Source organism: Poromitra crassiceps (genome assembly GCF_964638095.1).
Source record: "Poromitra crassiceps genome assembly, chromosome: 1".
Taxonomy (NCBI): Eukaryota; Metazoa; Chordata; class Actinopteri; order Beryciformes; family Melamphaidae; genus Poromitra; species Poromitra crassiceps.
Window position 1 is genome coordinate 28,837,270 of NC_139623.1, and position 14,351 is coordinate 28,851,620.

A 14,351-nucleotide genomic window follows, 5' to 3' on the forward strand; every position below is an offset into this window, starting at 1 on the left:
CCTCTTTGTGTCTAAGTCTGTAGCGAGGTCTCTCTCCCTCTTTGTGTCTAAGTCTGTAGCGAGGTCTCTCTCCCTCTTTGTGTCTAAGTCTGTAGCGAGGTCTCTCTCCCTCTTTGTGTCTAAGTCTGTAGCGAGGTCTCTCTCTCCCTCTTTATGTCTAAGTCTGTAGCGAGGTCTCTCTCCCTCTTTGTGTCTAAGTCTGTAGCGAGGTCTCTCTCCCTCTTTGTATTTAAGTCTGTAGCGAGGTCTCTCCCTCTTTGTGTCTAAGTCTGTAGCGAGGTCTCTCTCCCTCTTTGTGTCTAAGTCTGTAGCGAAGTCTCTCTCTCCCTCTTTATGTCTAAGTCTGTAGCGAGGTCTCTCTCCCTCTTTATGTCTAAGTCTGTAGCGAGGTCTCTCTCCCTCTTTGTGTCTAAGTCTGTAGCGAGGCCTCTCTACCTCTTTGTGTCTAAGTCTGTAGCGAGGTCTCTCTCCCTCTTTGTGTCTAAGTCTGTAGCGAGGTCTCTCTCCCTCTTTGTGTCTATGTCTGTAGCGAAGTCTCTCTCTCCCTCTTTGTGTCTGAAGCCGCTTTCACACAGGCTGTGAAAGTGGTAAATGTTGCGGAATTAGTAAGCCGCGCCTCCGGTGTGAAAGTGGTGAAAGCAGAGTGGTGGATAATTGTGTTACGCCTTTCGTTCCGCCAGTGGAGGTAGTCATAGCCCTGAATCCACGTCTGCCTGAAAGGGTACCCGCGGGAAGACGGATCAAAGCTCAGCTCATTCATTAAAAAAATTACAGGGGAAACCACCTCACACAGCAACAAAGGCATAAGTGAACGTAAAAAAGTAGCCTATACAATCATGACTGCAACACGGGCACCAGGAGAAATGCTCCCCTACAGTTTATGATAGGCTATTTATGCTCAAACGATGTTGACATTAGTAGGCAAAATTAACGGATATAATAATACGGTTCAGAGGACGTCTCTTAGCGTGCATCTGTCTGTGGCAAGTCGGTCTGAGGATATTCCCTCTGTTCGTCTCTCCTCAAACCAATCCCAATGTTTGGGGAAACCAGCTTGTTGTGCATTCCCTTACAAAAACAACTCATGTTATATTATCCATGTGCATTTATAGTCTACTATTCCCCCGACGACGAGTAACGTTATGCAGACTTGACATGCGGGCGTCCGCTTTCAGAATGGACTTAGGCTAATTAGGCTACTTCATGGGAATAATTTGCTTTACAAAAAACTGGAACCAAAAGATAAGAATTAGCCTTGTACCTAATACATGATAGTGCCTCTGTGATCCATAAAGTCAATCAGATGAATATTGAAAGCCTTGTGTTACGATGCTGCCTTGTGGAGAACACTTTCTGCGTTGTCGGCATATTAAGGTGAGCTCTCATCTCATCTTTTGTCCTTTGATGTTCTGAACAACCAGCTGCACGTTGAGAGCTGCTGGCGTACATCGGCGATGTTTGGTTGTTGAATGAATTCCTTCATCATACAGTAGCTTACACTATAACCTACACATAAAAATATTAATTTATGCTACTAGGAGGAGCTGGGTGGAAAAGCCTCCCCTCGCCTCCGAGGGGTGGATGTAACCTGAAAGCACGCCCCAGGCGGAAATATGGTGGGGCTGCATGGTTGTGTGTGAATGCAATTTCTGTGGCAAGGCTGCCGCCGTTGCGGGCCTTCTGAATGGCTATATTGCGGGATCTCTGTGTGAAAGTGGCTTAAGTCTGTAGTGAGGTCCCTCTCCCTCTTTGTGTCTAACTGTAGCGAGGTCTCTCTCCCTCTTTGGCACCTCTCCACACTCAACCCTGAACTCATGAATGATCCCACGCTTCCTCTGGTGGGCCCACCCATAACCAGGGAGCCTCTCTCTCTCCCTCCCTCTCTGTCTCTCCTCCTACGAGTGAGCCCTTTCTCCGAGAGATACCAGGGGCATGTTTCTCCCCCTCCTCTCCCACAGCAGTAGGTGAGGCATGCCTCTGGCTGAATGTGCTGCTCAGACCACGGGTCCTCAGACCAGTGATGCCCGCCTCTCCTCCGGCGTCTCGTCCAGAACCTGCAGCAGCAGGTCGCTGAGGGGCTTGGCGATGGCGCGGTAGCCCGACGACGTCAGGTGGAGGAAGTCAAACATGTCCTGTGGGCTGATGGCTCCGTCGGAGTGGACGAAGCCCCCGCCCACATCCAGGAACTGAGCCTGGCCCAGTCGCGGCAGCCAGGAGCGCAGGAACCCGTTCACCGCCACATTCTTCTCCCTTAGCGGGTTTGGCCGCTCACCTCGGGGCAACAAACCCTGAAAAAGTACAGTAAAGGTTTGAGTCATTTAGCAATTTTGAGTACATCCATGTTTACATCAAAGGGATAGCTTGAAATTTCGCATTTTAGTTGGTTGTTGTTCATCCAAACAGCCTGTACAGCCTGTACCTCATGATCATCATTAGCCAGCAAAGCGGCAGGGCCACTTATTGTATTTGCCTGTATTATTCTTCTTCTTCTCTGCATGAAAATAAACCAAACTTTCGACAAAGGTCCAGTCCCATGCCAAACTAAGTCGATGCGAATTTGGCGCCAATAGTCCTGATGGTGGCGCTAGTGACCGTCTAAAGCTTCAAATTTGGAAAATTCATAACAAATCAGGCATAGGTGCAACTTTCACCGAAATGTGGGACCAAGTGAGGAGAAACTTTTGTACACTGCAACCTATGGCCAATTATGAAGTCCAAAGCAAAACTGCAAAAACTTTAAAACTATTTAAACCCACATTTTTTCTTCAAAAGACACCAAACTCCAGCATCTGCATCATTAGACTGTCCTACACAAAAGCATCAAACAGATTTTCGATTTCGATTTTAGCCCACAGTGCATCAGAATGTTGAATTCTACCCCATGTATAGCCTAAAGAGCCACACCTAATGTGATGTCACTCGAGCAATGATGTCATCAGTGATGATGTCATCAATGATGTCATCCTTCCTGGCTGAGGAGACTGGGTGGGCTGATGTCATAGTTGTTGCTATGTCATCGGTGATGTCATACTTGCTACTGTGATGTCATACATGCCAAAGTATAAAGCAATGTTTCAGTCTATCTCTCTCTCTGCCCACTAGCTCCACTGTCCCTACTCTCTCTCTCTCTGCTTCTCTGTTCAACTGCCACGTACTTGCTGCTTTAAGGGGGAATTATGCTCACCCTGCCGTGAAGGGCGCGTGGGTGGAGCGAGGGGCGGGCGCGTCAAATGACGTAAATTTGTTGGGCGTGGTTATTCGCTAGCTCCGTCGGGCACTCGCGCGGTGCAACATTTTTTTCCTCACAGCGCGAGCAGCGCACGGCTTCTCTCCAAACATGTCCGCTTTCGAGCCACTGAACCCTGAACACTGAGCTGTGTTTTCGCCACATTTCTTGACCCATGTGGTAGGCTATAAACTTAGATTTGCAACTGTTCGTTTTTAGTCATTTCACGAAGTAAATGTGTTGTGTTGAGAGCATTATTGAGAGAGATTAAAAGCAGCACAGAGTAGTAGGCTATCAGGGCTGAGAAGTAAAAACGGCTTTCAGTAAAAACAAGTTTGGTGAGTCCTTCATGTGCTGATGTGCGGTCGTTTGAGAGTGAAAGCGCACTCAGTACTGCACAGTTTCATTGCGACTTTTCACGGGCTGTTCTCACCATTGTACAATACATGCTGATCACTTTCTGAGTATAATGGCATCACCCCCAGCGCGAGGTCTACACGGTGACTCACGGAGACTCGCGGGGCCCCACCCCCACGGAGCTTTGCTCGAGTATAAGAGCACCTTTACTTCTGCCCCAGCCCTGTCACGAATGGCAGTGTTCTAAGCAGACTGGATTGCATGCAGCAGATGATAGAACGCTCATCCATAAGAGACTTGACTTGGACTTGTGACGAAAAACTTGGCGACTTGGACTATAGCTAAAAGACTTGAGGCTTGACTTGGACTTGCAAAAAATTACGTGAGCATCTCTGTCAGTGCCCTGCCACAACCCGCAGCAGCTATAATTAGGTTTTAGGTTTGATGAAATACTCTGGTAAGATTTTTGGCCATTTATTTTTGTTGTCTCTTTGTATGGAAGGTAGTGCAAAAGTTTATTCATATGAACACAAACGATGGTACAAAACGATTTCTATTTAACCTAAGTGCAACTGCAGAAACTACTGGGTATCCTCTCAATGAGACAAATGCTTGAAAAAAAAATAACTACCACAAAAAAACAGACTAAAATTCTACAAGATCTATCTTAAGATATCCCCTTAAAACAAAGTAGGTGTAACACAAGACATATAACTAGACTTACCAGTACAACTACCTTTGCCTTGGGGAGGCAGGAGGTGAGCAGCTGTGCAATAGCAAGAACTCCCCCTGCAACTTGCTCTGCTGTGTGTTGGTGATTGTTGGTTCCGACCCAAAGCACCACCACCTGGACAGGATCATAGACAGAGATGCTTCATTTACTCTCACTGAGCATGGTCACACTCTGTTGAACCTCCAGGGCCATGGACATCAAATCCTTGATTGTGATTGTCTTGAAAGAAATCCAGGCTGATCCCAGAGCATCACAGATACAATACAGAGTAACTGATAAACAGTTGCTGGTTGTTTTAAGTGAATTTTCTCGTTGCCTGATCCTTCGTATTGGGAGAGCAATGATCAGGTTCCACTGCTACCGAAAGGACTTGTGTTTTGTAAGATCAGCAGCACAACCAACACCAGTGTTTCCCATTCATTAATACATATGGTAGGGGTCCTCCGATCATGTTTTTTGCCACGATCACCGATCGCCTATGAGAAATATCTGCCCGACCGATCACCGACCGATCACAGATTATACTTTTTTAAGCAGCTATAGCAGTCTATTTATTATAGAACAGCTTCCATTTTACATATAGGCCTACATTTCATGCATCAAAAGTGCAGCACATTTTCTTTTTCTCTACATCAATATTTTATATTGTACGATTTTTTTGTGTGTGAGATAATTGGAGCACAAGACTGTGTTGAACTAAATGGCTAGAAGAATGTTCTTTATAGTTCAGTCCAGTTCCCTCAGTTCTCTCTCTCTCAAACACAGAGGACAGCAGAGTGATGATTGAGCGATATCAGGGCCAATCAGAGGCAGAGTCCACCCCCCACCACAACAACTCAAAATCCTGTGGGAAACACTTAAAGAGCATGGTGCAGGTTAGACACCACTTTGTATTAATATGTGGGACTTTTATCTAGGATTCTCTTTTGTTTTTTCCCCCACACATAGCCGTGACTGTTTTTTTTTTTTTGTTGTGAAGCATCTGGCACGCGCACATAAAAACCCGCAAATCTAGCAATAACACCTGTGACGATTTTAATACACAATAATCAATAAATGTTCCCTCGGATCATTACCTCCGTACATCCAGCGTCTGTCCCGGTCTGTCCGTCCGTCAAGAGGCGGCTCGCTGCAGTACATGTCCTCCACTCTGCAGCTAAAACTCCTCCCCTCAGTCTGGAGCTAAAATCTCCTCCTACCGAGCTCCAGTGAGTGCCACTTGTGTCCGTCTCCGACGATAAAGTTATCTGCCTGAAACCATTCTGCAGCCGGGTTACATCAGCTGAGATGGTCGATGGCTCTCCAAAATCATATTTGCAAATAGGCGTTCTTTTGAAAAACCGATATGCATATTGCGGGTCAACTAGTTACGTTTGACTAGTGAAACTATTAAAAACTTCATAAAGTGTCATATTAAAGGATGGGTTTACCGATGGGGAATATGAATATATATTAATTCTTAAAAAATCTTAAATTTCGAATCCGTTGAAATTTTTGAAATTGCTTGTTCACAGCCAGAGAAAAAAAAAATGAAAAAAAAAAAAAAAAAAAAAATGGGCCAGGTGACGCGTTTCGACGCGAAACGCGTCACCTGGCCCAATTTTTTTTTTTTTTTTTTTTTCATTTTTTTTTTCTCTGGCTGTGAACAAGCAATTTCAAAAATTTCAACGGATTCGAAATTTAAGATTTTTTAAGAATTAATATTCCCCATCGGTAAACCCATCCTTTAACCATAGGTAGAGAGCCCAAATTAAACAGAAAGTACAAGAAAACTCTGCTCCGCCGTTTCCCCACTAAAAGCAACTGAGTTTTCTTTTCTCCGCCGAAATGCATTCTGGGTCTGGGCAGTGTCGAATTATCGTACTAGAGGGTCAAAATGCTATTGGTTTTGGTGGTAAATTATCGTACAAATACGATAATTATCGTACATCTGCCACCACTGATTCTGCATGCTGTAGCATATTGCCTGTATATTATTATTACAGTAAGTAGCCCGAGTGACGTCACAGGTGTTATCGGCCCAGATGGCTCTTTTTTTGGCTTGTGCATTATAATGCCACATTTTCCTCCATATTTCTGGCCTGGGGGCATGTTTTAATTTTGTTTTTTTGGGGTATTTTCATAAGAATCTTGAGTCCTAACTGTAAATTCAATATTTTTTTTTACCTGCACCACACTCTTTAACACTAAACTAATAGCCGAACAGTCTATCGATGAATGAATCCCCATTTGAAGGACTGTGGCAGTTCCAATGATAAACTGAGCTTCAGTTGTGTGAAAATGTAGGGCTGTCCTCGACTCAGGATTCTGCCAGTCGACTCGGATTCGACTGTCCAATATAAATATTCGACTATACTATATAAAAAAATAAAAAATCTTCAGTGATTATTTTGACCACATTAATAGTCAATTGCGGCAATTCGACGTCGGGATAATTGGAGTCTGAATGAGACAGGCAGGACATATTTCTTTTTTAATTTAAGGCTCTTAGCCTATTTTTTATTTCACCCTTTAAACATTAAAACAACAACATGTAGCCTACATCAATCAACAAATTAAAGTGTAAAGGACATTGCCGCTGCTTTGAAATGACATGTCCAATGCCTAGGCTACAGTTCTTCTCAAGACTAATAAGGCCTAAATAAGTCTAAACTAGAAATAACTTCAATCAATTTAGATGGGGGGGGGGACATAGTGTCGTGTCATGACTCAATGCCACTGGTCACCCTTCACGTCTCTGTGTGGGTTTTACAAAATGCAACCAATGGAAAAGCATTAAAACGAGCTTGTGAGTAATTCTCGTAATTCCATTCGCCCTCAATCTGTCCTCAAACCTCGAAATTCCTCCCCTACCTCCGTCTGTACCCCCCAGCGAGGACACTATACCCGGAAAAGACGCGCTGTGTATTTCTGATATCGTTTTGTTTAATCCTGGCTTCCACTGATGTGAATAGATCAATAAAATGTTTTCGAGTTATCCCTAGGCTGCAGACTTGTTTTAACATGCAAATCAAAGTGGTTTCTGACGAGAATAAAGTAACGTTAACATGACGTTATGTCAGCCTCTTCTCATCCCCTCTGGGCAATGGGAGACAGTGGGAATCCCACTGCTCGTGCGCACAGCTGCTCGGCCGGCAGAGAGTGCTTCCAAGTCGGGCTGATAACATAAACAACATCATTTGAGCTCATCAGGTAAGATATTAATAATGTATGACACATCCAGCGAGAAACTGACTATAATTAAGACATGTGCCAACTTTGACGAGGTGGTGTTCAGTATTTTAAGAGCACAGCACACCACACTAACTGGAGGGGAGCGAGAGAGAAAAACACACGACTGCTCGACTTGAGGTATCTCCGTCGACGGGCCTCGCCCGCAGCTCAGCTACTGCGTAGCCTCGCCTGCTGTACTGGCATGCGCAGCGCACAATTGCTCAACTTCGCATCACTGATGACATCACAATTGCTCGAGTGACCATCACTGATCACATCATGGAGTGCTCGAATGATGTCACTCAGCACACAATGCTCAACTTCGGCCTCGCCCACAGCTCGGCTGCTGCGTGGCCTTGCCTGCCCTATTGGCATGCACAGTGCACAACTGCTCGCATGCTCGAGTGACATCACTGATGTCATAGACATTGTGACATCATCAGTGACATCACAATTACAGTGACATCACTGAATATGTCAGAAACATTGTGACATCATTAGTGGAACAAAAATGTAAACAAACAGAGCCCACTTACTCCCTATTATGATGATGGGAGTGTAGATTGTGTATAAATAACTAAAAAGGAAAAAATTTTTTTTTTAGTGTGTCCCGGAGGTTTTGGAGACCAGACAGACCAGACGGGGTCTAACTGCCACGGGTCCAGTAGTGTAATAATAAAAAGGGAAGTTTCTGTGTGTGTGTGTGTGTGTGTGTGTGTGTGTGAGTGAGTGAGCAGAATTATTCTTTTGGGCTACAGCTATGCCGTTTTACATGCGATCGGGCTGAACCTTTCAGGAAGTGTAAAGAGCACCCCTGACTAGAGAGCTGCGAGGGCCTGAAATTTCGTCCCCAGCCCGCCCCGGCCCGTGACATTCAGGCCCGAGCCCGGCCCCGAGGAGTTATGAAATTAATCGACCCCAGTCCGCCGCGAGGCCCGACCTCAATATCACGATATGACGACACATCTCTCTCTCCATCTCTCTGTGCTGTGCATGCTGCGGAGGCTGTAAACTGGACAGCCACCGGATGTCACGATACCAAAATTATGAGTTTGATACGATACCTACTAGGGGTGTCACAATATATCGTCCCACGAAATTTCGCGATAGTAAAACGTCACGATATGTATCGTTGAGATGAAATCTCATATCGCAAATTTTTTTTTTTTTTTTTTCCAAAAAATAGACTAAGAAACGTCTTTGTTTGTTGAAGTTCAATGTGTGGAAAGTAGTTCAGTTGAACAAGTCTCTGAAGAGACACATGAGAAGTTATACAGGAGAAAAACCATTCAATTGAGTTTCTGGCAAAACTGTTTACTTGACAGGAAAAACTGAAGATGCATAAAAAATCGATTAAGAAAAGTCTTGTTGTTTGAGTTTGAAGAAAAACTGAAGATGCATAATGAGAATTTATACTGCTGAGAAACCTTTTAGTTCAAAGTCAATCTAAGTGACGGTGTAACTCATTCTATTTCAAGATAAGCCTTATCTCCAATCTCATGTTTTTTCTAGTTGTTATAGTAATAACAATTTCCCACAACAGCATGTTTTGTATTTGTGCATTTCAAATAAAATACTACTTTTCCAGTCATATATTGTCATTATTCAAGTTTAAAAAAATATTGTTAAAATCGTATCGTATCGTATCGTTATCGTGAACCCAGTATCGTGATACGTATCGTATCGTGAACTGAGTGTATCGTGACACCCCTAATACCTACCTATGTACGTATCTCGATACCGATACTGAAACGTTACCACGGCAAAAACCTAAAACATCAGGAAATATGGGCCCAGTACTCTACTGAGAACATTTTCTCCTTTTCTATTTACAGTATTTAGCAGAACTCTGCCAAGGTGTATTGAGTCATTTCATTTTGTGTTCAGTCTACTTTAGTGCATTCATTGCACATTAACTGTAGTGCTGTATGTGGGCTAATAATCATGGGCTTCTAAATGTGTTTTACCTTGGATTTTGGCACAAGGAAGGGATAGTAACATCTTGTCCTGTGTATTAACTCATTCATGGCCAAAGACGTCTTTGACGTGTTATCAGGAATAGCCCTCAGGGCCAATGACGTGTTTGACGTGTTTTTGTTTTTATTAGTGCAGCGCGTAGTTCAAACACTTCCCCAGCCTGTGACATGTTATCAGAGGTCCCTGGCATCTAAGACAAGCCGACAACACGTGAACAAACACATACCGCAGCTGTTGTTTTGAAATTGAGCAGGAGGAAAAACAGAAAACGGATAAACGCTTCTTTGTGCAGAGAGGAGAAACGCCATTGAAGCGCCCCTCGGCGCGCTGCACGAGCTGGTCGCCTTCCTGTGTGCCAGCCGGGAGAAAACGGGAGAAAGTAATCCAGAGATGTGTTTGATCATCGGAGGAATGAGGAAATGATCGATCAGTTTGACGGGTAATCCAGAGGGCGGTGAGGACGTGTTGAATAGCCGAGGGGAAAACGGGAACGATCAAACAGCAGGGAGTATAGGACAGGGAGACATGGACGAGGACGGGTGGACCAGAACAAAACAAAATAAACACACGAACAGCTAACAAGGCAGAAGCGGCAGTCACAGCAGCAGACGCCAGCAGTACTCAGACCCGGAAACAACGTAACGAAGATAAAAGGGGGATTGTGTGTGTGTGTGTGTGTGTGTGTGTCTGTCTGTCTGTGTGTCTGTCTGTCTGTTTGTCTGTGTCTGTCTGTCTGTCTGTCTGTCTGTCTGCACACTCACTCACACTGAGTAAACTGTATTGTTGAATGTAAAAAAAGCACTTGTATATGTATGTACATGTACAGTATATATATATATATATATATATATATTTATTTTTTTTGTCATTTGTGTCATAACGAATAATATTTACATGTCTGATGTCAATACAGTTCAAAATAAAATAATTGAGAGCGAGTTCTGCCTGAGATTGTGTGATTTACAAAAATCGCCTTTTCTCCTGTTTTTCTTCTCAGAGAGACCTTTTGGGTGAAAACAGGGTGTATATAAATGGCTATAAGTAGAGTACAGAACATGCTAAAAGCTCACTTTTTTTTTCCTGGTGAACCCAGAGACGTACATCTTCATTTTGAGGTATTGCAAATCACTTTGGTGCTAATAGATAATTTACTGTGGGTCTTGAAATATGACCAACAATTATGAAAATCTTTGGCCTGTGCTAAATATTGGCAGTCCTAAACTGGCCATGAATGAGTTAATGAATGTCATGTTTGTTATTTGCATGCACAATAAATAGGCTATTGAAATATACGCTATGGTGGTGTTTTATTATGTGGTGTATTTGTTTTCATACATGTCAGGTGTGTTTTTGACAATAAATTACTATATCATTAATAATTGGATTATTGTAAATATTAGTATGGGCCATGGGGGACATTGGATTGCTACATGCCATGTAAGGGCTTTAATGACACTATGACCTTGATTTAATTATTTCAATCAATCAATCAATCAATCAATCAATTTAGTACATATTTGAGTCAGGGCCATGGTGTTATTGGGGCGTTTGCATTATGCAGTAGTCTGATGTCCCCTAGGTAGGCTACTTGAGTTTATGATTTCTTTGATAGTGACTTTATATACACCGTCATGACTGTTCATCCTCTCTGTGCTTGTACTAGGCAGCACATATCCATTGCCTTAATTGCCTCGTTAAACTCTCTGCCATGGAGCGAAATTGTTTACACTCGTTTGACTGACTTATGAGGGCATGCATGTTGTCAGAAATAGCCTGGTTCGATGTGTTGGATCCGTTGACCTGTCGCTAGGTTTCCATCCAAAGTTAGGCTATTCCAACTTTTAATCAAATTTTCAGAAAGTTGGCAAAAGAAAATGCGGTAGCCTATTATGTACGTAATTTTCCACCCACTACCATTATGCATAATATCAGGAATGTTGAAGAGGAGGGGCAATTAAATGACGTGATTAAAACATCGCCAAATGCCAGTCAAACCCTCAAACGAGGGAAATTAACCCCATTCTCTGAATAAATGTGAAAACATCCTAGCCTGATATTCAGACTGAAGTGGAGGGAATAATTTTTCTCGCTATGAAAAACATCACATAGCCTATTAATTTAACGTTCTTGATTATACAAACGTACGTAAAATGTATTACCAGACGGCACTCTTCAATTCGGCATATATATAATCCACGGAGAGGTTACTGTAAGTGAATAAAATGTCAATTCTGGATGTGAGTCACCTGTTATCCCGCTCTCTTCCTCTGTTAAAACCGCATGTTTTTGAATGGAGTTTGTTTACATGTTCACTGCTCCGCTAGTCTCGACTCCCAGATGTTTGGTGAGCGTGCCGACAGCGCTGGTCGCACACTGACACAACTCATGAAGTATCGGTACTAAATTAACGTGGTATAGTACCCTTTTTAACGACAGGGATACCGCGGTACCATTGTAGTACCGGTACCGTGCATCCATAGCTCTCTCTGTCTGTCCCTCTCCCCCTCTCTTTACACACACACACACACTACGAAGAAACATCTCTCTCTCCCTCTCTCTCACCGCAGCTCTCTTTCTGTCTGTCCCTCTCAGTACACACACTACGACTATGATGCGCTGCAATCACCGTAGCCTATCAAATCCAACTTGCCACAATAATAAGACATAAGACATAAGACAGAGAGAGAGAGAGAGTGAGAGAGAGAGAACCATCGTTAAATGATCGTTTAATTGTCAACAGCAACAATCCCCACAAACGGAAACATTGTCACTCAAGCGTATCGAAATTAAAACAGCAGACTCACTGTTTAGATTTAATGTTACGTTAGTGTCCTCACATGTCACAAATCTTCACCAACCGGCTAAATCCACAATCTGGCAAAACTTTAAAGGTCCCATTCCGTGCAAACTTGTATACCGTATATGCATTTACTTGTAAATGCATATATACTGCTGTCATCCCTCCCTGTAATGAGTGGTCACAAGCTCAGAACTGCCACAGTTGGATTTGTCCCTATCCAGCGTCCCTCTGCAGTCTCCTTCAAGCCACGCCCCCTAACGCTCTGTTCCCCAGACGGGATAATGTGACGTCAGTCGCTTCCTCAAGCATACTGCGCGCGTCTCTCTCACACAAGCTACCTGCACCATTTTGTCTATAGCCACAAAATTAACACTTCTAGCTGGAGCGACGCCAACTGTACGTGATCCAGCAACTGCGGAGGTGCATTCGGTAAGTCTAGGCATTTTGAGATGTCCTCTTTAGCGTAGCAACCGTTAAGTTAGCGATAGCTCGTTGCTAACGTTAGTTGTGGACACAACCTAGCATGCTGGTCCACAGACGCTAATCTGATTGGCCGCTGGGAGCCTGGGGCGGGCTCTCTCTCAGCGGCCAATGGGAACTGTTAGTTCTGAATATATTATAGAAACAGACCATTCTTGGGACGCAACGAGATGAGGAAGTGAGAACTCCGTCACAACAAACGGGGTTGCTATATTTTCGACAAATTAATCCAGAATCATGTTTTATGGACCAGAGACACACGTTTTTAAGAGGTTACAGCTGCACGAATTGGGACCTTTAACTTTCCATTTGCAGCCACTGCAGGAAAACAATCTTTTGCAGCTTTCCCTGCCGCATTGGGAACTTTCAAAAACTCCCTCTGCTAGCTTTTAGCTTGTCTGCTAGCTTTTAGTGTGTCCATCTCAACTTTTGTAGCGCTTATGGGCCATTTCCACCGCTGGTATCAGCGCGGCCCCGCCCAGCTCGTCTCGCTTTTTTGTCTCATTCCACCGATCAAAAACCTGGCCAGCCCGGGTCGAGTCGGGGTTGAGTCGTGCTAGTTTTGGTCCCTGCTTTGTTGAGGTTCTAGCGATGTGGACCCGGTACCATACGGTGACGTGAAAACACTGCAGACGACTGATTGGTCAGGCAGAATCGTGTCTACTCTATCTACTGTCAATGCTGGATACCAGTTTAGTGGGGATTACCTTCTCTTCTGTTATTTCCATCAGTCTTTTGTGTTGCTGCCTTCGGCTCCGGTGAAATAAAACCGATCTCCTTACTCAGCTTAACATGACGGTGGTTTTCAATTCTTTTGAGAGAAAAAAAAATCCGCTCCTCAGGAAGCCCTTTGTAGCCGTCTGCAGCGTCGGCTCCGCTAGGCCGCAGCGGGGCTTTGGTGAAGCCGGGGTCTTGCCAGGTGAGAGGCCGCCAGGGTAGAGGCTTCACTCTGTAGCGCAACCCCCGTCCCTCGCGCAGCGCATGTGAGTTTGACTAACAACAAAGTGATATCCATTCTCCTGGCCGATTGTCACATTTGCCCATGTACACTGTAGGTCATTTGAGGCACCAGTATTTCATAAACAGTTTAAAAGTTCTGTGTATGGATTTAATTGTAACGTTATATGTTATAGCCTACTTCGGAATATGGGCGGAGGGCAGATATGCGGTCAATATGACGACCAGGTGTGGGCGGGGGCAGATGACCAGCGGTGGAAGCAAAACGTCCATCGGGTTGAAACAAGTAGAGCCGAGTGGTGACGAGCTGTGCAGGGCTGTAAAATGTGGTGGAAATGAGCCATTAGCTTGCTTATTTTTCACGCGCAGCTGGAGGACTTCCTGAAAGAATTTTTCAAGATAAAAGCGTTGTGATGTGCGGTCTGCTGTGCAAAGTTAAGTGAGAAATACAACTTTATTTATTTTATTTTTGAAACAAGCACCAGCCCGAGCCCCATCTATGGATTAAAAAAAAGGTTGAACCCGGCCCAAATTGGCGAGGCCCGAGGTATTCAGGTACCCTCGGCCTTGGAGCTCTCTACCCCTGACCCCCTCCTGGCGGAGCCAGA

The 14,351-nt window shown here is 44.2% G+C and overlaps 1 protein-coding gene across 1 annotated transcript in view; it reads right to left on the reverse strand.

Moving 5' to 3' along the window:
* Positions 1 to 305: 305 nt before the first annotated feature.
* pafah1b2 (platelet-activating factor acetylhydrolase 1b, catalytic subunit 2) overlaps positions 306 to 14,351 on the reverse strand; it is a 53,602-nt gene continuing 39,556 nt past the window's right edge. The window contains exons 5-6 of the mRNA XM_083641200.1: positions 4,308 to 4,430; positions 306 to 2,288 (exon numbers count right to left, since the gene is read on the reverse strand). Of these exons, the coding sequence (XP_083497326.1) occupies positions 2,010 to 2,288; positions 4,308 to 4,430 (402 nt within the window). The 3' untranslated portion in view covers positions 306 to 2,009. The remainder of the gene's footprint in view (positions 2,289 to 4,307; positions 4,431 to 14,351) is intronic.